Here is a 22916-nt window from a genome sequence, read left to right as displayed (position 1 = left end):
CTGTAGAGCCTTCAGATGGCTTTTAGTTACTCAAAAGCCATCTGGACAAAGTCCTGGGCTACGGGATGTAGGTAGGCCTGTGTGAACAGGGAAGTGAGATAAGTAGGCCTCCAAAGTTCCCCTCCAACCCCAAGCATTCTGTGATTCTGTTAGAGTACAAGGGCAAATTTGCAGTACTCTGGACCCTTTCTAGTGACTGACTGTGATATTACCTGTTATAAGCACAAGCCAGCCAGCAATCTGATGCTGATGTATTTTTAAAAGGGTTTTTTGACACTCAGAGCATCCTAGGACATTTTCTCCCAGGTCATCAAAACACATGGTTGCTCTATCATAAAGCTTTCAGGTTAGACATTATTTCAGCAATTCAGTGTAAATGTCACACTCTGCTGGAGACATATTCCCATTCTTTGGCAAGAACACTGTGTAAGGCAAAGAAATTAACAACATGAAAAACAATGAAGGAAAAATGTTGGCAGCAACTGCACTTATTTTTAATTTTTTTTTTTTTTATCCCCACAACTGCTGCCTACAAGCCAAAGTAGATGGTGAACAGTTTGGAAGATGTGTACTATGATTGCCTGAGGAAACAAACAGACCTCAGGGCAGATTAATAATGAAATAGCTAATACACCACTTGAGAAAGAGGTACCTTCTGTTATTTTATTCAACTGATTTTCCTGAAATGTCCCTTATTTCAAATACTTCCAAAAGCTTCAGAGTACAGACCTGTGGGTAGGATGTGAACAACACATTGCATCATTTTATTACTTACAGTATCAACAAAGGACCAATCTATCTGCCCAGATTTCCAGAACTTAGAGGATTTTCAATAGAATAAATAAAATAAAGGTGAGGAAATTGAAAGTGACCTTAATATATTGATATTTATGTGAGATTGATACCATGCTTTTTTGGGAATTACTTAGGTTCTCATTGAAATATTCAGGTATCTTAAACCTATGAGCATCTCAGATAAGAGCTTAATTTTTATCTCTTTCACCACAAGATTACAATTATTTCCATGGTGTTGTATCAATATAACAAATTAAGAGTTAAATTTCATTATTTCAACGGAATTGTATTCCTTATTTGTAAGATAACCATATTTCTGAGACTACTGTTGTGTGCAGCAAATGCACGTAGGACCATATAATCAACATCTAATTAGGCCCACTTCATGTTATATTTGCTTAATTTTAACTTTCTTACAGCTATAATTTTTTCCTTTAGCCATTATAGCAGTTGAATTTTAATTACATTACCAACAAAAAGCTCATTAACATCACGTAATTGGCAGCGTTTCCAAAAAAACCTGAACTAATTGAGTATTTTCTGAAGAGTTCCCATCAAAGTATAATTTAACCATTACAAACAGCTTGGCAACTACATTTGCATAAAGATGTATCTAAGGAATGTTCTCATGTGTGGAAAATCAGATTTGATATTGCCATTAACAAACGAAGGAAGCTGTTACATAGCAAATCACTTCCACATTTTAATTATTTTGGCCAAACCCCATGTTTTTGTCAAGAAAGTCAAATGAAACCCCTTGCTTTTCCACAAAGAAGCAGCAACTGGTCTCTGACTGAGAGTTATGAAGCAGCTTGCTTTGTGGGAAGGCAACACAATCTATTTTAGGTTATTTTGCACTCACAACAGCTAATAGCAGAGATTGTGTCAGAAAGACCATGGTTCTTATGCAGTGGACTAATTAAACACATGACCAAGCAATTGTTTAATCCACAAAGGATCTCTTGCCAATTATCTTGTTAATATTCTTACATTATGACAGGGCTGATTTAATTACTAATGAAAAGAATACAAGCATTCCAATCATTTTTAGCTTCCACCATTTTTTAAAGACTCCCTAAAACTGTTGCACTAGAAACAAAGCAAAGAAATCTTGCACAATCCTTTGATCCCTCCCCTCCAGTCTGTGATGAACGACACTGAGATCAGTTTGAATGCTGAGGTGATGATTAGAAATTAAAAACAGGTCAATATGGCTCACATACTTTGAATACAGGTGAAAAACCCACTGATATATGATAGTTACTATGAGTGTCCTGCTTTCATGTTTAAACCTGAACACTGAGAGTTTTGCAGAATTAAGGTTTCAAATAAAAGTTGAATAAAATTTGAACACATTCAATACTGTCAATAGGTATCCAAACTTCAGAGTTAAATATTGTGTGTTCCTATCTCTTCTTGGATTCTTTACAAAAGGATGGAAATCAATTTTGAGAAACTGGTTATTGTTAGAATGCTAATTAGGTATGTGCACTGCTTCCTTTGTCCTTTCCCATTTTACAGTTAGAGTTAACAAATGCAACCATATTAATCTGACAGTGTGCATTTGCAATGAACCACCACTCTTAGACTGCAGAATGTAAGTTTAAGCAAGTTGGCAATAGATGCACAAGACCCTTTACATTCTGATTTTATTTTTTCTGTCAAAAGATATCAAATGCGTCAAAACATTTGTTACCGTAACATTTGCTAATATACAACATCAAAAGTGGATGTAAACATGAAGTTTAAAGTTTCAAAGTTCCCGTGATCAATTCACCTGAACACCATACAACTTGGGCACTGCTGTCTTTTCATTCTCCCAAAGATGTCTCAGATGCCTTAGCATGCTCTGGGTAGCCTATTTATTCTGACAAAGAAAAGCATTGTTTGAGGAAGTGGGTCATATGTGTGTAGAGATGTTTGCTGGAAAGGCCTGGAATTCCATGGTTCTGATCAGTATACCACTGAAAGAAAAAGCAAAAACAAAACATAAACCCCTTATGTCATGTTTTCAATTCTGCAAGAGTCAAAAAATACAAAAAATGTATTTTATTGCTACACATAAGAAAGTGGATGGGTCAAGAAAAATGAGGAACCTGATAATTTTCTTTTTCATCAGTTCCCAATATTTTCTTAATCTTGCTGAAAAAAAGGTTTCTAAGCCTTCTGTTATTTAAGAGTAAGCATTACTGCCTCAGTACTTAGAGGCCAGTTGTATCAAGTCAGGTCCAAGAGCCTTGAGATGCTGTTAGGGATGAAATCCCCTCGGCCTGCTGCATGGCCTGGGTAATAAGGGTAAGAGTCTTGCTTAGGAATAAGTACTGAGCTCTAAGCAACAAAATTTCGGCTAAATGTTGTTTGAGTTCTATGCAAAATGAACCTTGTGAGTGATGATGTGGAAATACAACACACATATGAATGATGCTAACTCAGAAATATCTGCCATTCCACTGTAGCTGAACCAGAATGACTACATCTGCATACAGTATTCCAGATACTTAAGATATAACCCGGATTTGCTAAAGATCAGCAAAGGAGGCAGAAAATGTGTAATACACAAAAGGGCCTATAAACCCCTGTTATCCCTTTTTGGGGAGTTCATGGCCCTGTGAAACCAGACTCGGGCAGAAGATCAGTATGTTTGATAGCAGGAAAACACTTTGGTTATTAGCCCTGAGGAAAAAGGTTTGGAAGCAGAGGTTAGCATACAAATCAGATCTACATTTCCCCTGTTTATTTATCCTTTATATCCTGCAACCTCTTTCCTATGTGTTTCTCTCTCTGCCTGTGCCTGCTATCCCATGCAAGTTTTTCAGAGAACTTTTTTTTGCTGGTTCTGGATATATATTTGGATACCTTACACCCTTTTTGCTTGTTTCACTTCTTGTCTGTGGCAGACAAGTCCAATTCAAGATAGACTCTACCAAACAAATAGTGACAATTTGGCCCCAGAACTCAGCTCTTTCACCTTCCTCTTTTAGCCGGTATCAAAAGCACTCATAAGGAGGCTGAATTCTTATTCTTCTCCCTGGCCCATTTTAAAAGCCTCCAAGTTATTCTTGACAAGAGGAAAATCCTGCTAGCATGCAAAGGGCAAGGAAAAAAAAAGAGCAGAAAAATCGTTTGGGGTAGAAATTGAGAAGTTGTTTATGAAGGACAACAAATGCACTAGCAATTGCCAAATTTTGAAGCATGTTCAGTTGAACAGGGTAGTTAAAAACACTGCCAAATGTCAGATAAGCTTATTGATAAAGTTATGAACCACTTTTCAAAATGAAAAATAGTTCATTATTTACCATTGCCTGGAAATCCACCTGTGCATTAACCAGAGCTTTTGCAATTTGTGCTGAGTTCTGAAAATGTACATTATCTAAAAAGAAAAAAAAAAGAGATTGTCTGTTGAAACGTGTTAATACCACAAAGCATAAAGTTATAGTGCATTTAGCTGTGTCCACTAATTATCAAGTGATACAGTTGACATTACTAAGAACGAGTAAGCATCTTATGATAGGTCATATGGAAATCTACCAAAGATCTAAGTCCTGACCCAATCAAAGATAGATGCTTAATGTTTTTCAAACAAAGTGATTCTGGCTCTGTGTTTGTTCTGTCATTTGCAAACCTCACCATCTGCTGTTCCATGGATGAGAAGATACTCTACATTTTGGAAATTCTTTGCTCTTGCCATCACAGTTGAATTCTGTTGAGAGGAAAAAAGAACAGTTCAGCAACTTTAATTTAAACCACTTATTTATAGCGCTGAAAGGCTTTCATTACCTAGTAGAAAAACAATCAAACGGTTGAACTGACATGACAGCAGTGACTTCATATCAATCTGAGAATAGAAACCATGTACAAGACTGTATATGTGTATAGATATATAGATATATACATATCAGTCTGTACAGTGGGATCTGAACAATCTGGATCAATGACCCAAAGCCAGTTGTCTGAGGTTCAACAAGACAAAGTGCCACGTCCTGTTCTTGGGTCACAACCACCCCTATGCAGCACTGGGGGCCATGTGGAAGGGTGGCTGGAAAGCTCTCTGGTAGAAAAGGACCTGTGCAAGGGTGGCTGGAAAGCTCTCTGGTAGAAAAGGACCTGTGGGAATTGGTTGAAAACAGCTGAACATGAGCCAGTGCATCCCCAGGTGGCCAAGAAGGCCAGAGCCATCCTCACCTGTACCAAAAGTAGTGGGGCCAGCAGGACCAGAGAAGTGATCATCCCCCTTCCTGGGCACTGGTGAGGCTGCACCCCAAATCCTGTGCTCAGTTTTGGGCCCAAGACAGACACTGAGGTGCTGGAGTGTATCCTGAGAAGGGCAATGGAGCTGGGGAGGGTCTGAAGAGTGAGTCTTCTGAGGAATGACTGAGGGTGTTCAGCCTGGAGAAGAGAAGGCTCAGGAGGGACCATTACATTCTCTATGACTCCCTGAAGGTATTTTTTAGCCAGGTGGGGGTTGGCCTCTTGTCCCAGGCAACAGTCAACCAGACAAGAGGAAATGGCCTCAAATTATGCCAGAGGAGGTTTAGAATGGATATGAGGAAAAAATTCTTCATGGAAAGGGTTGTCAGGCATTGGAACAAGCTGCTCAGGGCAGTGGTTCAGTCACCATCTAGGAAGGTATTTTAAAGATGTGTAGATGTGGCACTTGGGGACATGGTTTTGTGGTGCACTTTGCAGTGTAAGGTTAATGGCTGGACCTGATAATCTCAGAAGTCTCTGTGCATCTATGATCTGTGACTTTGCCTTCAGGACAGGAATACCTATCAATAAATACTGGCTTTTCTTACATCATTTGCATGTGTTCTGAAAAGCACCAGCAGAAGAAAAAATATTAATCTGCACCATATTGACGATATCTGTCCATAGAAAGTGCCTGTGCAAGCTTGGCTTGCAGCAGGTAGCTTTCTGTGCTGTCACAAATGTCTCTACACTATCAGAAACAAATTTGATATTTAGTGTCTTTTCTATGGGCCAATTCAGACAAAGAACAGCACTAGTCATGTCATTCCCAGAATGCTCTAATTCCTGGCGACCCAGACAGCTCCACCAGGGCTGTTTGGTATTGAGTGTTTCTGTTCTTCGAGTTGGGATGGAAATACGTACCAGAACACGATCCAAATCTTTAACAGAAGTGTTTCCACTAAGTTCTTGGATGTTAACTCTCTGTATCCAGGGCTGGTGTGTGCTGCTAGAGGAAACTACAGACTTCCTATCAATGTGAAAAAAAGAATAGCAACCTGTTCTAGGTAGGGGAAGCTGCTCTGATCATTCAGTATGCTTATGATCTTATTATCAGAGAGCTAAATTTGGATGAAGCAGTTTGCATATCTCAGCTAACAGTACCAACCAAAACCTTACTAACATCAACGTTTTAATCCCTCTCACTTCAGTTCTTTTCTAGGCTAATGGTTAGCACTGGCAGAACAGTATGATTTGTCCAAGTAAGCAAATAAGGACTTCCATTTAGCTTTTTTGGGATTTATAAATACAAACCTACAATTAATTATGGAGATAAGAATTTCATGGCAGCAGCTTTGCTACAAAAGGACTGTGCCATGAGAGCTGGTGGGCCCCTTTCTTTCATCACAGTTCCACTTACCCATAGAAGTGTTATTCAAATTTAAGGCAGAACGGCACAGAAACGGAATTCTCACCTTATAGTGCTCAAGATTATCGGACTTTATAGGAAGACCCATAAATCGTTCTGTGTAGATTGATGCTGAAATTAAAGAAGAAAAAAGCTACAGGTAAAGAAAGTGCAGATATTTTGTGGCTTCAGTGACACGTAGGAAATTAAATGATGTTTAACTGTGTCTGTTCTTGGCTTCCTCATAACACATCAAATTTTCACATATTTTAAAAGTCAGCTATGAAGGCTAATTATTTACTGTTCTCCAAACCATCTTTGCAGAAATAGTGGTTTTATACTCATCTAGGTTTTGGGGATAAAGGCAGTTAATTTATATAGCTTTATGCGGTTGGGTTGGACTCCAGAAGCCAGCTGAATAAGGCAATGAGCCAATACGGGTGCATGGTGGAAAGATGACACACACTAATTCTGACACCTTAAAAAGAGGAGCTGAGGATTTGTATGTGTATTTACAGTAAATATGGATATGCATGTTGTCATTTTCCTATTGAATGCATATATGCAGCAACTAGAGAGAGCAGGAAAAGATGCAGGCATGAATGAAAAGGTGGCCCATTGCTTTCCACGTCTCTGTTCAATTTCTTTTTCTAACTGCAACAAAGAGTGGTAACAGATTTGACAAAATAAATGTGAATAACTGAACAGTATCCATCGCCGAGAAATCAGTGGAAACATCTCTCTTTGAGCTGCCTTGATATTTGTACTTTAACTAGGAGCTGTTATGAAAATTTATGGAAAACTGACACAGCAGCTGCTACTACCAGAAGATTACTTTCTTTATGACCTTGCCTTGAAGGAGGAACTGACACATATTGAGCAGTCAAGCTGCAGAATTACAAGGACTTTACTTATTCAAGGAAGTCAGGGCCTTCTGACAAAGAAGAGTTGTCATCTTTTCCTCTCAAAAGACAGGTGATGGCCATTGTAATCATTAAGGAATTGGGATTGTCTATCTTGTTCAGTTTGATACACTGTATCAGAAAAACTTTGCTAAAAAATAGAAATGACAATCCTCCCAGGAAAAGAAAATGAATCAATATACTCATGTTCCCATAGTTTATTATGTATCATTTACATGTGGTACCTCTGAGAGCTAAAGACATGTACTATATCTCCCACATCAGCCAAGCAAGGCTTCTGAAGAGAATTTGTAATATAAGTACCAAAAAAATTTAAGTAGCCTATCTTTTATCAAAATCCTTTATCATTCCATGAAAACAGAAAATGTGCAATATCTGTTGTCAACACAGTGTCAAACAACCATATTGGGCTTAAGTTTTCAATAAAATAGACTCTTTCTGAATGGCTGGCATTTCTACAGTATTCTGAGCCAATTTTTCCACCCTCTACTACCAGTATAGCTACAACAAGTCCACAAAGGTCAGCAGAATTGCATTATGATGACTAAGTGGAAGATTCAGCTTGTCAATTATTGAGGAAGGAAAAGCAGATGAATTTAAATAAATTTTAATAAAACAGTCACAGATATAATGCTTTTAACTATACATTGTCCCTGAATGGAATCTTCCTTTCCATCTTATAACTGTTCAGCTCTGACTCAAAATGGAGGAGGGTGGGACAGCTTCTGATGAAAGATTACGGCCCAGAATCTCATCTGTGCATCCAAAAGAGGGTTGGACAGAATTTAGAAGCTCTAGGGGCCAGTACATCCTGTGACATACTGATACTGCTCGGAGCCTCAAGGAGGTAACATCCTGCAGTTTTACCCCTAACACAGTTCACCCTAATGCTAACTTGATTGTTTGCCAAAACTTATGACTCATGACTTCCTTTTGTTTCCTTCCTTCCTCAGTGGAGATACATTTGCCTGTTTGGATTTTACAGTGTGTTTTCAGCAAGATTCTTTAATTGCCACCCGAAAATTCAGCTGATGTAGAGATTGCAATGGTGCAGGTCTAATCTGCTTAAACTTAAAAAATTCATTTGAATTTTGATGCCGAGACAAATTTTTATAACATGTCTTTTATTAAGGGACTTTTGTGAAAGCAGTGCTTTATGCTTGCATTCTAGAAATAATTTTGTGATCATGAGTAAAAATGCCTTAAAAAAATCTCGATGCCAGCGAAAACATGAAGACTATGCTTCCTGTGTCATACAAATATTTTCCCCTTTGTTTGCAAAACACCATAAATACAAGGAATGTCTGTGCTAGCAGTCAGGGAAGGAATCTTTCCCATTTAACCAAAAATTTTTCTCATAACCAAGACTTCTTAGAAAACGACCATATGCTAAGTAAATGTGTTCAAAGTGCTACATTTTACTCATTGAAAATATTCATGCCATGATTTTTTTTTACACTAAGGTTCCTTAACACCATGCCAAAAGCTTAACAGGTCGGCAAGCATGAGTATGTGCCTGCTTTATTCACACAGGAAGGCCTTGGGAATATACACCCAGTGTTGTTTCCTCTCAACAGTTTGGAGCCTAATTCCATAAATATAAATAAGAATATGTGTTGTACATATTGTACAACAATACAGGCATGGCTGAGAAACATTTAGAGGGAAAAGTATTAAATTAAAAAATATTATATTGAACACAATAGTCTTTCACTTTTTCCACTGCTTTTTGGAAACAACTTTGCAGACATCAGAAATACTGATTTCTGACACAGGTCATCTGTGGTTTCAGAAGTTGAAATGTACTATGATTCTGTTGCTGGCAGATAAATCAGTTCAGCTGTTTCCAAATTCAGTGATAATGCTTTAATAGGACTTTAAGGCAGATCACTCCTTAATAGCAGTTTATTGACAGGGCTTTATGCACTTACTGTTTTAGAAGTGCATATGGAATTATCCAGACATACCTTCTTTGTGACAAAATCAGTTCCAAACTGCCAGTTGCACTCAGTTATTTTCAGCAAGAAAAACATTAAACTTAAGGTCTTAAAAGTTTTAAATCTAGGTAATTTGAATGTCTTTATGTTTCAAATTGCCAGTCTCCTGCAATGATTTAATTTAAGAAGTCATTAAATGCTACATCTTGCTTTCCAAGTCAGTATTTATGACAAGTTTCCATACCGTAATATTCCCAGCTGGAAACAGGAGCCACAGCCATTCCACATTTAAATACTCCACTGCCAGATCCAAGTGCCAAAGAAGTTACATAGCCACCATAGGACTAGGAGGAAATCACAGACGGTTCAAAATTACTGGTGAAGTATGATTCTGTTTTCTGAATCAAACTCATATAAACTAATTCCAAATGAACTAATTTGCTTTGCATGCATGGAGGACAAAATAACAAAAGGTTGAGGGTTTTTTGAAATTAATTTATTGATATCAAATGGATCTGATGTAATTTTTTGTGAGACAGATTAGACAAATTAATAAAATAATTTCTCTTTTTTTGCTGCTTCTTCAATGTTTATCACTGTTTTCATTACCACTTACAGTCACAGAGAAATTGAATTTTGTAGCGTCCTTCATGGTAATCTAATGCAGCCTATAGCTCAAAACAGGGCTAACTTCAGACAGAAATGACTCTGATTGCAGTCTCATCCATAGTGCACATTCTCTCCACTCTATCTGCTTTAACAATGATCAATTTTGTCATATTTTTTTCCCCTAAAACCAAACAGAAACTTTCCTTCTGGCAGCTTGTTTTCATTGCCTCTAATCCTTTCAAGGTGCACCTCCAAGAAGAGTTAGAGTTTTTTTTCCCTCCCAACAAACTACCTAGGTTTTGCTAAAGATCAGCATGCTGAACTGACCCAGTCATCAGTACTAATATACTCGTTACTTCAGGATGGAGCAATTCCTCCCTATGGCTGCCTGCCACAGTCCCTGGTATTTTCTGGCCTGATTCCTCAAACTGGGACCCAGAAAGGAAGAGTAAGTTCCCAGCCATAAGAAGGATAAAGCAGTAAGTAAACCTGGATAAAGAATAGGTCTGGGAAACTGAATGGGGCTAGTTGCTGAGACAGGAAAATAATGTAAATAAAAAGCCTTTGGTTTGGCTCTCCACAGGATGTGGAACTGAGGTTGGAAAAACTCATATAAGGTCTTTGCAAAATAATGGGTTTCTGTTTACTTTGGAATGGAGGAAGGGATAAAAATATGGCGTGTCATGAAAAATTCTGAAGATTACTTCAGTAGTATATGAAAAACTAAGGGAAATAAGCAGATTTTTTTTTTTTTTTGTACAGAAGTTAACTCAGTCCATCCTCTTGACTTTCCAGCTTGAAATGATAGTAAGGGATGTAGTGGTAGAAATACTACTTAGTAGAATTTTTCCAACTCATCTGATTTGCTCATTCGATCTTTCAAAAAATCAGTCCACAAGGCTAAAAAGTAAGGGATTAGGATTGGGCAGATATATATGTTCAGTGTAACAGGCTGAGAGAGTTCACAAGCCAAATTACTTTAATAGTTATTTAAGAGCTTTTGCCATCTTGAAGAGTTTGTTGAGTCTGAAAGCACGAGTTCATGCACACTCACCAATCTGCAGCCTACAAATAAGGAAACAGCTTTCAACTCCTTTTAAAGCTTACAGACTAGGAAATGGTATAATAAATTGGAAATAAATTGGAAAAGAAGGTTGATAGGTTTGGCAGTAGTGCCTTTATTTTAATATTATATCCACTACTGGAATACAATGTGTCCAAGTTCTTAGTTGGTTCTGGAAACACTGTGGTGAAAGAAAATATGATGTGACTTAAAAAAGAAAATATTTTCTTGAGACCCTAAATTACCTAATGTCACTTTAGAATTGTTCACTTCTAAGCATCTGTGTCATTTAATTTCACCATATGATACCAATTTTATTCTGGTGTTACAGTAGTAATTGTACCAAAGTAACTTAAATATTGGTTGGTAGATGCTTCATAGAAAGATTTTTAGCAACTCTGCTTATGTGCTGTCTAAGATGAGGCAATATATCTGGCTATTAAAGGTTCTGGGAGCATTACAAAGAGAAATACATGATAAAAGCAAACATGAAAAATAGACTGGCTAATAATTTGGAATGACTCCCATACTGCCCAATTTTTCCATGTCTTGGTGAAGCTGTCAATGTTGTAAAGCCCTCAGATCCAGATTCCTCCCTGATGACCATTGTAAAGCCAGCCAAGTACACAGTGAGTCAGGATGATGCAGGGGTCACATTTTCTGATGACAGATAGTCATAGGACTTTTCTCACTATTTTAAACTCAGATCAGAAAGGACAATACTTGAATTTTGGCAGTAAGTCCATAAGTTAAAACTAAAGCCAAAAAAAAGTCTTAATTTGGCTTGACTTCCAGTCCAAACAATATATTAGACATGAGCTTTTCAAAATTCCCTCTTGAGCTGCCAAAGGTTCATTTCTGGGGGCTTGAACTGTTGCAATTGCATGTATATAAGTACCAGCAGGAACCACACCCTTTGACAATACCATAATACATTTGCAGAAGAAATTTTATATATAATTAAGACAGAACCAGGAATAATAATAATAATAATAGTAAAAAAGTTATACTGCAAGATTATTTAAAGATAGATCTAAAAACTCCAAATACTTACCCAGCCCCATATTGCTATTCGTTTCTCATCAATAAAGCCCATTTCTATAAATTTTCTGTGGAAAATAAAATCACAGAAATAAATGCATTATTACAAAAAATTGCTAGTACAATAACAAATTAGCAAAAAATAGCTTTTCCTTGCACTTTTCTTTCCACACATCCCACCAATTTGAGCAAATTGACAATCGACATAGCATGCCTGATTTCTACAAAGCATCAACTATTCAATCAATAGGTGTTGAAAGGGAAGAGGAAGAATTTTTCATGAAAGAAAATACTGAAATCAATACTTTCATAATAATAATTTTTATTCCACTGGATGAGGATAATTTTCATTGCTTTAATGCCAGTGGTGCAGGATTACCATTAGCATTCAGACTTTATCGTGCAAGATACACAACATACTGACGTCACAGTGAGTTAATACCTTCATTTCTTAACAGGAACAGTATTGACTTCTGAGGAGATTAGGGATTCCCTGCAGAAATAAGTGGTTTTTTTATGTGCCTGAAAACTAAAAAGCTCTTATGGCTACTTTAATAAAAAATAATAATGAAGGAATCATCTACTAGCGCTCCAAGTAGGTAATAAGTTTGAAATGTATAAAAGGTGCAAAACTTCTTATGCTCTCAAGAGTCAAACAGGTCAAAGAGAACCATAAATATTATGTATCCTACAAATACCCTGAATCAGAATGTGGAGACTGTATTTCTAAGGAAATAGCAGCAGCAGCAAAGAAAAGAGGATGAGGCAAAAGGATTGAGTGACAGATAAACACAGTAGGTTCGATGCACATCAGAAACACAGTAGCCTTATTTACCAGGACAAGGGCAAGTGATTGACAACACCCAAAACGTGGGATACTATCTGGGTGGGACAGAGTTAGAAAAGCCAAAAAATTATTTAGTTTCGTTATATTATTGTGTAATCCCTGGGGCTCCACCTACAGTAAAAGCCCCTCCAAGAACTTCCCACTAGAGTATAGAGGCTCTCTAAAAATCATGCATCTTAATCCATGTGTTAGATCAGGAGGATGGAATGCACTACATTTAACTGAATAAAAATTTAGTCTAGGTGCTGACAGAAAACTGGGAAGTGTGAAGTCTGAGGTCATTTTTTCATGGCCTGTCTCAGCAGATTTTGCAACTGCAGAATCAGTTTAGGTTCCCTCTGATATTCTATGTCTGAGCAATGATTCAGAATAATATAGAAGCATTCTTATATTTTGAAGTACACCACTCCTACTAAAATTTTCAAGATAGAAAATAAAATAATAGAATAATAGAAAAACTTGACATGATATACACCTATTCTGTTTCATTTACCACTGAAAAGTATAATGTTGCATTTATACTTACAACATTGAGGAAGAAATGAATTATCACAAAGCAGAAAGAGGAAGGAACAGATATCCTTCCCACACACACTTGTAAGTACATGCAGCGCTCTCAAACAAGCAGAGAAAGCTGTGAAAACCTGGGTTGCTACATCCAATTTTCAGCTAAGATACTCGAGTATCTTCGTGGAGTCTGGAGGAAATAGGGTATTTACTGTTGCACCTGGAAATCTATCCATCCATCCATCTATCTCTAATATTACTGAAATCTATCCAATCTATCTCTGATGGGCCAAATTCCATACCAAAGGCTAGGCTAAATTGCTGCCTTGCAGCCATCTCTGTGGGGTTCAAACTAACCCTTCAAATGCTCACTTTAGCAGTGCTACTGCATCTGTAAAATTAACAAGACAATCTTTCTTCGCAAGCCTTATCTTTCACTTTCTCCCAAAAATCTCTGCATAGGGAATCAGTTTCCCCTGGAATACTTTCAAGTGTTTTCATGCAAAGGAGCAGCTGTTGGGGAACACTTATCAAGGGACCTCAGGTACTTTCTGTGCTTAACTATCCTACAACAGCACAGAATGCAGTTTGTGACTAATTGACCTGCAGAACATTTGTGTCAGTTTCAGTTTCCCTACAGAATTCTCATTTGACCTTTAGCTAATCAGTGAGGTAAATCCCTATGGATCTCTGGCTAATCTCTATGGTCACTGAGACAGGCTTGCCCTACAGGAAATAACTTCAGAAAAATGGATAATTGGCTTAACTTTCACCACTGACAATTGTATTTCTTTAAGCTTAGGAGTGAAGCCTCTGATGATAGTCTTATGCAATGCAAGTGGTGAGGTCCAAATGTGGACTTAGTGGTATATGGACTTAATATACCAGACAAAACCCCACTGACATCAAGCAAACACTAATATTTTATTTTTACAAGTGTTTTTGGTTTATATCCTGGAGACCTCCAATCTTCAGAAGAAAGGCTGAGAATTCAATATTTCTTTCATCTTACTACTTCTTGGTATACTTCTTGGCAAATACAACAGCTATACAGGGAGATAATCTACTTACTTAACTGCTGATATTTGGTCCTCAACTTCATAGACTCCAAGTCTTCGATATACTGCATGCAAAATCTTGTCACCTTGATAAGCTGTCCCTCTGCCATCCACCAGAGCAACAATAATTCCCTCTTTGCTTGCAAGATAGGTTATCCAGCTAATGCTAAAGGTTGCCTTTACATTCTGAGTGCAAGGTCCTCCATACCTGAGGGTGAAAATTCACACATTCTCAAATCACAAATTTATAAATGGTTATTGGACACTGCACAATAGCTATTGGCACTGATAACATTTCCTTCACATGTATTTTGCTACATGACTGTGGTTCAGAGAGCTCAGTAGACAAACAGTTCTACTACTATTTTCAAGTAGTTATGAGATTTTACTATCTAACATCCATTTTAATCATTTAGGTCTTATCCGTAAGGGAAATAATTAGTTTCAGCTCAGACTAAATGGTGCAGTTTCAGCTGCTTGTCCTAAGGGGAATCCTTGGAAAAGCCATCCCTGAAAGATTCAATTCTTTGCTCTCTCCAAATTCCTTAGGAGTAACATCCTTTTTTGGTGCTTTTCTGCTTTTTTGCATTTGATTTCCACATGCAGTCAGTAATGCCAATAAAAAAGCAAGATTAAGAAATACAGCTCCTTACACTCTTTGGCTATCCCCAGACCTTATTTGTTTCAGTAGGGAATACCATGTGCTGTTGGAAGGGAGGGCAGAACACACCCCACATAGCTGAGCAAATGGAGACACTCCTCATGAGAATGGCCTAATGCAAATTACACATTTGACCTCAAGGACAGGACTTTTCTACTCTAAACTTCAAACATACTTAGCATTCTCGGACATTCGGATCATCACTGGTTATAAAATAAAAAATTATGTAATTGTTTATTACACCCACTCAGCTCTCCTTTCTCCATATTTTTTCTTTTTTCACCACTGCAATTTTTATTGCTTTTCTGCCTGCAATAAATTATGTCAAGTGCTCTTAACAAGAAAGTCCACACGGATTAGTTTTCTTTTCATCTTAAAAAATGAAGCAGGCTCTTGTATTTTTTCACACTAGCAAAGCTGAAATCAATACTATTTCAGACTACCTCCTGATAAACAGAAGAAGCAACAGAGCTAAGATCTACAAGGAATAACCCACATGGTTTCAGCCTTTCTCTTTCTCTGAGAAAGTAATCCTTACCATGCTAAGATTAACATTAAAATCCTTATCAATCTCCATTGGGATGAATTTCTATTCCAGAAATACATTGAAAAAACCACAACAAATGAAATAGAACTAAGTAGTCTTGCTTTTACTTTATAAAATGTTGCAAATGTCCCAGGTTTGTTAAATTAGAAAAAGTACTTTTCTAATGAAACAACAAGATTCAAAGAAAGGAAGAGTTACATACACCTGAATGAGCAGAGGGTACTTCTTGGATCTATCAAACTGTGGAGGTAGAAGCATTTTGTACCACAAAGCTAGAAAAGAAAAATTAAAATTAGATTCTTAATGGTTGAAATGATTCCTCTAGGCACAATCCAGAGTCTGGGGTAACAGTATATTAACATGAATCAGCACACAGTAGACAACGCACAAACTGTGAATCACAGAACTGATGCAATTAACTGTTTATATTGAGCTGTTGAAGAACAGCTTTGAAGAAACCCACACTTTAATTTAGCTTTGCTAAATTACTACTTCACAAAAAGTCTAGGTTCTCAGGTTTTCCAGGTGCCTAGAAAAGCATAACCATTTTAAGATTATCAGATATTAGTTTTGGAAACTTTATACTGATTTATTACCATGGGATACTGTTGGTAAGTCACTACTGAAAAGAACAGTGCAAGCAAGTCAATATAATGCATAACACATGAACAGCATCTTACATATCCCGTGTATTATTACCGCCATATTATATTGTTTTTTACATGATATTTAAACTCTTTACCAATAGTATTAAAGATTTTTTAAAAATGTGCGCTGTAAAACAAATGTATTTTAACTACTATTTTACTGAGAGAGAACCTGAGGCATAGACAAATCAGCTGTTATTGAACAGGGCAGAACCGGGCCTCTTCCCAGTCTGACAGGCCAACAACTTTGTTCTACAGAAAGACAATATTTACTATAATAAAATACAGGCAACATATTAAAATGGTTAGAATAAAAAGTACAATAAAGACGTGCAATTCTTACTTAAACCATCCACTTCAAGCTTATTAATTTCTTCTTTTGGCAGTCTGATATCTTGCAAAGCAGACTGCAATTCCCAATTGTCTTCCAATACTTTGAGCTCTAAGTAAAAGAAATGCCTGAATTATTAACTGATTTATTGTTAATTTCTCTTCAGTAATTAAGATTCTTTTACTTTGTGTTATTAGAACAGAAAGGAAATCTGTGAATTTTACAAGCAGAGTAATGAAATCCACTCAGACACTTCTAATTGGGCTTGATCACATAGCTAAATGAAAGAAAAGCACTGGCATTGCAGTGCACAAATACTCGTTAGATTTTTATAGGATGTACATTTTGCAATGCAAATCATTTCACATGTTGCCTCTGAGTGTTAGAGTCCCGCATGTTAAGAGGAAACAGCTTTCTCCTGCAGATCCCTCATCCCAGTTTTGTAAAATGGGGGAGCTAGAAATGCAAAATTCATGGCTCTGTGCAAAACACAGTCCTGTATCTCCGGTATCTCCTGTCTTGCCTACCAGACTAACATCAGTTTAACCTCCGAGACCCTTGGGCAGTGTGGTCAAGCACATGGTCCTCAGGGAGTATCTTGGTTCTGGGTAATGCAGGAAATTCAATTTCTCAAGGGGTTATGGCAAAGCTTCGCTTAACCACTGTACAATACATTCCTACACAAAGACACCAGACTTACTATCTCACTGTCCTTATTACTGCTCACTTGGTAAACATTTTTTTCCTTTTTACTTGCTTTAGACCAAATTTAGTTACATAATTTAAAAATTACTGTTTAAAATTTAATTAACTTACAGGACAGATTGCAGAACTGTATATTATTAATAATTTGGTTCTCATTTCTTTATGTGTTTTCCCGTGGGATAAAGAATATTGAAAACATAAGGGAAATCTGTGACTTTTAGCTTCACTTTCAGAATGAAAGAACCTTTTAAAATGGCAGGAGATTTTTCTTTTTTTCCTTTACCTTTCCCTTCTACTTGTTTCTGGAAATGTTCAAAAAAGTACGAGAAGTATTCTTCTCTCAACAGATATTGAGCTAGGTAGTGCTTAGGACATGCCAGAAATATAATACTGAAATTCGTTCTTTCAAAGTACTCTTGACAAGTTTTGCAGATTCAAGTGGGTTTTTTTATGGCTGAAAGATCATCCTGCTTTTGGATGCTCATGCAAACTCAGCTGAACCCTTTTCCAGCCTTCTCCTCAAAACTCCTGAAACTTTCCCATTACCACAACTGAATTGTAGGCATCGTGGAAGGAACTTCCAAACTGATCTATGTCAGTTAAACTGTCTCCTACTAAAATTCATGGGTGATATAGTTTCAAAATGCTGCCAACTGCAATGAAAATGTATTTACTAAAAATAGTTTTGCACCACAGAAGAGATTATGAAAGCAAGGAACTGAAGGAAAATTAATTCTAAAAACGTAATGAAGAATTTAAAGAGAAGCCTGAATTTGTTTTTGTTCCTGAGAATAACATCACAGAAGAGAGAGGCATGATGAAACCTCCATCCTTCAACCTCCAGTGGTGAAAATCCATTACAAGAAACTGTTCTCTGCTACAGAGAGTTTAAGAAACACATAACTGCAGTTGGGCACTTCGTTGTATTTCAAGCAATGCATAGTTTGATAAGATAGTAGGGGCCCTTTACATAAAAGGTAACTGAATCAGAAAAAACAGAGATATATAAAAATGGATTACATTAAAAAAAAATGCATGCATTGTATTTAAACCTTTAAATCTATTTAAACCTTCTGTAAAAGAAATACCAGCACACTGTTTCTATACTATAAGTGCAATACACATGTTAACCTATCTTTTCCATTTACAAAAATTTTTAAGTGGTTATAAAATAAGATTTTCCAACTGCTACCGGAGTGTAAATAATATGATGTTGCAATTCACTGACTTCTACATGAATCACCACAGATTAAGTTAGTTTAACAATATTGTAGCATTTGTCTTCCTTATGTTTTTGCGTGTCTTTTGGTCTGACAACACTCAGTTAACAGTGGGTTATCAACGCTGGCTGAACTGAGAAAGAGAGGATTCACTGCAGAACAATTTATATTTTCATAGTTAGAATGTTCCTGCTTGGCTTGGTTGCAAACAGTCTTCACTAACAGGCTACTTAAAGGATAAGGGCTCTGAATATTTATTGCTGAAGATCACACTTTGTATCAATAATTACACCTTGTCTGAAGCAGTTATTTGAACTGATCATCTGAAAGAGCTTCTGCTGTTCTCTGACATCTCTACTGTTGGCTGAAGAAGTCATTGATCCAAATTCTAATTAGTACAGCACAACAGGTCAAAGTGTAAACTAAATAGTACACTATTGTCTTTTGCTTAAGGTAATGTTGTCTTGTGAAAAAGAAAGTCTTGTGTTCATCCAAATGTGAAAAGGAATATTCTGGAAATCACAGTAATGCTTTCTACAAAGTTTGACTCAAAATTTGGTAGACAGAGTTGCCCATGTTACTTTTATCTATATTGTGTAAACAGGAAAAAAAGCAGGATGCTATGAAAGTGCTGGATGCAGGAACTGAGATAAATGCATCGGTGTGTTCATTCCCAGTTGGGTTTTACTCATGAACATATCTAGAAAGACACTAGTTATTTTAATACCAAACAAAATGAAAGGCTTCTTGATCACAATCCTAAGTATTGTCCGAGAAGACCCTGATCTGTAAAGGAGGTAAAGGAGTAAACCAATTGCTCAGAAATAGGCAGGACACTTGCAGTACCTCTATCACCACGGTTCTCAAAAAGAGTAGAAATGGGAATCCCAGGACCTGTTGAAAGAATGATAAAAAGTCACTTCACAGTTTGAAGCTGGAATTTGGTGATGCAGTGTGTATTACATTAACATTGATAACTGACAGGAGTTAAAAAGCTCAAAGCTGATGCAAAAATCTGAATCTTCTCTGCTGTATAACTCACTATCCCTGCTACAATACATAAGGTTCTGTGTGTACAAAGACTTGGCATTGCTCAGCAAACGTAATAGAAGCAACTTTAAATCTACTAACGCTTCCTCCCTAGAGATGGAGTGACATCTAGTTAATACCTGAGATGTGATTACATAAGGTGAACGCAAAACTAACAATGTGAAACATTCTTCTGAGAACATGTCACATTGGATTTGTGAAGGTGAGTGCCTTTCACATGGTGATGACCTTACTGACTATTTTGTGCAAGAATGATTGAAAGGTGTTGTTATTTGCTACATTTGGTTCTCTCCTCCACAAAAGTTCTAAGGAACTTTTCAGCTGATCAGTCGGTGCAGAATCACAAGAATAGTAAACTTTATAAGAAGTACACAAAAGGAAAACCTTGGATCCTTTTCCTCCTCTTTTTAGATTGCGATGTCACTGTTTTTTGAGTACAGCAGTGGATGAAACCTCAGATCACTGAAATCACCTAATTTATTACAAAAGAGCTAAGACTTCCTTAATACTTGTGTCTTGCAAGCAGATTCAATGATCACATATCTTGAACTGAATTTTTCTCAGATCATTTATTAAAAATGTCCTCAGGTGCTAAACAGCCAACATTTATGGCTGACACAGGTCTTTATTTTAACTGGGAAACAAAGTAAAGTAGTTTCTCACAGCTAACTTTGATCACATAAACTGGGAAACAGTATATGTTTTTAAATCCTGCTCTGGCTGATGTGAGAAAAAACATGGCTTTCATGAGCTGGATTAAAATCTGTTTTGTGACATGAAGGACATTCACAAATTCATTTTAAATTCTCAAAATCTCAAGATTTTTTTTTTTTAAAAAGTAAAAAAAAAAAAAAATCCTGAATATATCTGTATTTACTGAAACATCACAACATTTTTGAACATGGGAAGTCTCTTTCTGGAAATCTTTCCTGGTTATTGTGAAATTTCTGTGAGTCATACAAAAATCATTTAGGATAATCAGCATAAACTACAGTGCTGATAAATTCTAAAGAATAACTGATTATATGTTTAGTCCCATGCCATACCTACCATAACAGATCAAAGCATAATACTTTGAATGTTCACTGAATCTTGCTGTATAATACTGACATCTCTCTTTCCTTAAATTGCAGGTAATGCATTGTTTCCTCATAGGTTTACTTCCAATGCTGATTCTAAGAGAAAAATCAAACAAAGCAATCATTATTTTGCTAAAATTAACTTTATATTTGTCTGTCTCATATTCTTGGATGCAGGCCCTGTACTTTCAGAACAATTAATTTAAAATTAAATGCTTTGGTTTTTTTATCAATTTTCCCCCAAGAGTATATTTAAATGTTAGATGGCACTTCTCTCCATTGTCAGATAGAACCTGAGGTTAAGATTTAGTTAAAATAGCTAGCGAAATTACATAGTAAACATCTTGAAATGAAATAGTTTTATTGACAAGTCCAGAGACATCTTCTATTAACCTACTATCATTTAGATAATGTTGATAAAACTTACTTGTAAATATTCCTTCTTCCAGGATAGCCTTCAAATTCATTGCTTGAATAAAAACTGCAAATTCATTTATATGTTAATAAATAATCCATAAAGTGATGACCTATGAATGAGCATCAAGATGAAAATCTGTCTTGGAAGTTAATTAAGACTTCTTGAGATTTCTGCATGCGATGGAAGAATAGTTAAACTTATATACCTTTCATCTTAATAAATTTTTGCTTAGACTATGATTGACACATAAGCCATATAAATAGGACTTCTATCTTAATTCTCATGAGCTAATCTCTCCAATTATTTAAGCTGCCTCTATCTATACAGTAAGCTGAATGAGAGATCATAAAAAGACAAGTAACTGCAAATTGTGTGAGGGTTAGCCACATGATTAAGTTAAGTGTTTTTAAATAAGCCTCTCTAAGATGGGTGATGTAAATAAATAGAAAATTGAGGGCCATTTGCAAAGAATCTTTCATAAGTAAATAATTTTTACAAACCTATGCAGTACCTTAGCATACAAATTTGTTGTGGATGCATTCAGATAAAAAAACTAATTATACCTAATTATAATCTGACAAGTTAACAAATGGTGTTCAAATTATTAAGTGTTGCTTTTACTGACAACAATCCCAACCTTTTTACTTCATGACACTTACATTGCATCATTTGTTACTCTGAAAATGTATATTGCCTCCCATTCTCCACTTGTAACTTGGATTGCATTCTCCTGTGTAGGGAGACATTTAAGTTACTGAATATTGTAGAATTCCTTCAGGACAGTAGATCAATGTAGAACACTTGGCTTTACTTACCACAGAGCCATTGATGTAATGAATATGCTTATAACCATTTTTGTCACTAAAAATTTTGTAGTATGAACTGCTGTCTGATGTAAAATACGGTGCAGAAACAAAGAACTGAAACAAGGGAAGAAAAACAGTAGATGAGACATAAGACTGCCCAAACTGTTCAGCAGATTATACCTCACATTACTAAAAGTAACAAGACCATTTAATCAGTTCAAACAGGACAAATTACTTTGCACAGGTTTGTACCTGTGATATTCAATCTTCCCGTGATCACATGTTACAATTAATTTCATTTAGGATTTCTTAAACCTATAATATAGATACCTCAAGAACACCACAAATATGAACTCTCTACTTGCAAGTGGAATAATTTGTATATTCTCAATTACCTTTCTTCAGTTATTTTAAAACAGGAATAAATTATTTTTAACAAGTAACTTTCTGAACAATGCTGGTGTCCATGAAAGGTGCCAGACTAAGGATCCTGTGGACCTCAGTTTGTCTGCTTCACTGAGCAAGCACAGCATCAAAGAAATGGATATCTGAAGTTTCCCATACTATTCCACTAATTTTAAAGAACAGATTATTCCAGATAAGATCTTTCAACTTTTACTTCCTTTCAAAGAAACACATCTTTACTAAAATTGTCAGTCAAGGTTGAATTACTGCAACTCTGAGTTTTATTTTCAAAACATAAAGATATGAAGATATAGGAATGACTTGCAACATTCCTGACTGAGTATACCTTTTGAATAATATTAACTCAAGCTCAACTAGGACTTGTGACCACAAGTTAAATTCCCCTGGAGACTGTATCTGTGATTCCTAATACTTGAAAGCCTATAAAGGCAAAATCTGGGATTTATGCATGTGTGCAAATTCTTTAGCTCTAATAAAAACCTGTCATCAGAACCTCAAGTGAAGTGTAAAAAAAATAAAAAGGACCAAGTAAAATAACTAATTCTTGTAAATATATGATCTTCTCATTAAAACATCTCTTAAGGGACAGTGCACTGAAAATTGCATCTCATTGTTAAGTCCACTACAGGACATTTAGGCAGTGTGAGGTT

The 22916-nt window shown here is 36.3% G+C and overlaps 1 protein-coding gene across 3 annotated transcripts in view; it reads right to left on the bottom strand.

Moving 5' to 3' along the window:
- The window catches only part of FAP (fibroblast activation protein alpha), a 54414-nt gene that overhangs the window by 14915 nt on the left and 16583 nt on the right, over window positions 1–22916 (bottom strand). For 2 of the 3 annotated variants that reach the window (XM_054278289.1, XM_054278290.1), the window contains 13 exons: window positions 21850–21954; window positions 21694–21764; window positions 21044–21097; window positions 20588–20712; window positions 19334–19381; window positions 16575–16673; window positions 15787–15856; window positions 14390–14584; window positions 11978–12032; window positions 9496–9595; window positions 6459–6523; window positions 4423–4495; window positions 4092–4165 (listed from right to left, as the gene is read on the bottom strand). In XM_054278289.1, the coding sequence (XP_054134264.1) occupies window positions 4092–4165; window positions 4423–4495; window positions 6459–6523; window positions 9496–9595; window positions 11978–12032; window positions 14390–14584; window positions 15787–15856; window positions 16575–16673; window positions 19334–19381; window positions 20588–20712; window positions 21044–21097; window positions 21694–21764; window positions 21850–21954 (1134 nt within the window). Of the gene's footprint in view, window positions 1–527; window positions 2760–4091; window positions 4166–4422; window positions 4496–6458; window positions 6524–9495; window positions 9596–11977; window positions 12033–14389; window positions 14585–15786; window positions 15857–16574; window positions 16674–19333; window positions 19382–20587; window positions 20713–21043; window positions 21098–21693; window positions 21765–21849; window positions 21955–22916 lie in introns of those variants that run through there. The other variant, XM_054278291.1, reaches the window with a different exon arrangement.

Source organism: Melozone crissalis, unplaced genomic scaffold (assembly GCF_028551555.1).
Source record: "Melozone crissalis strain CALT ecotype California unplaced genomic scaffold, PUWL_Pcris_2 ptg000023l_1, whole genome shotgun sequence".
NCBI lineage: Eukaryota > Metazoa > Chordata > Aves > Passeriformes > Passerellidae > Melozone > Melozone crissalis.
The sequence above is the reverse complement of the archived record's forward strand: the minus strand, read 5'-3'. Positions and strand labels throughout refer to the sequence as shown.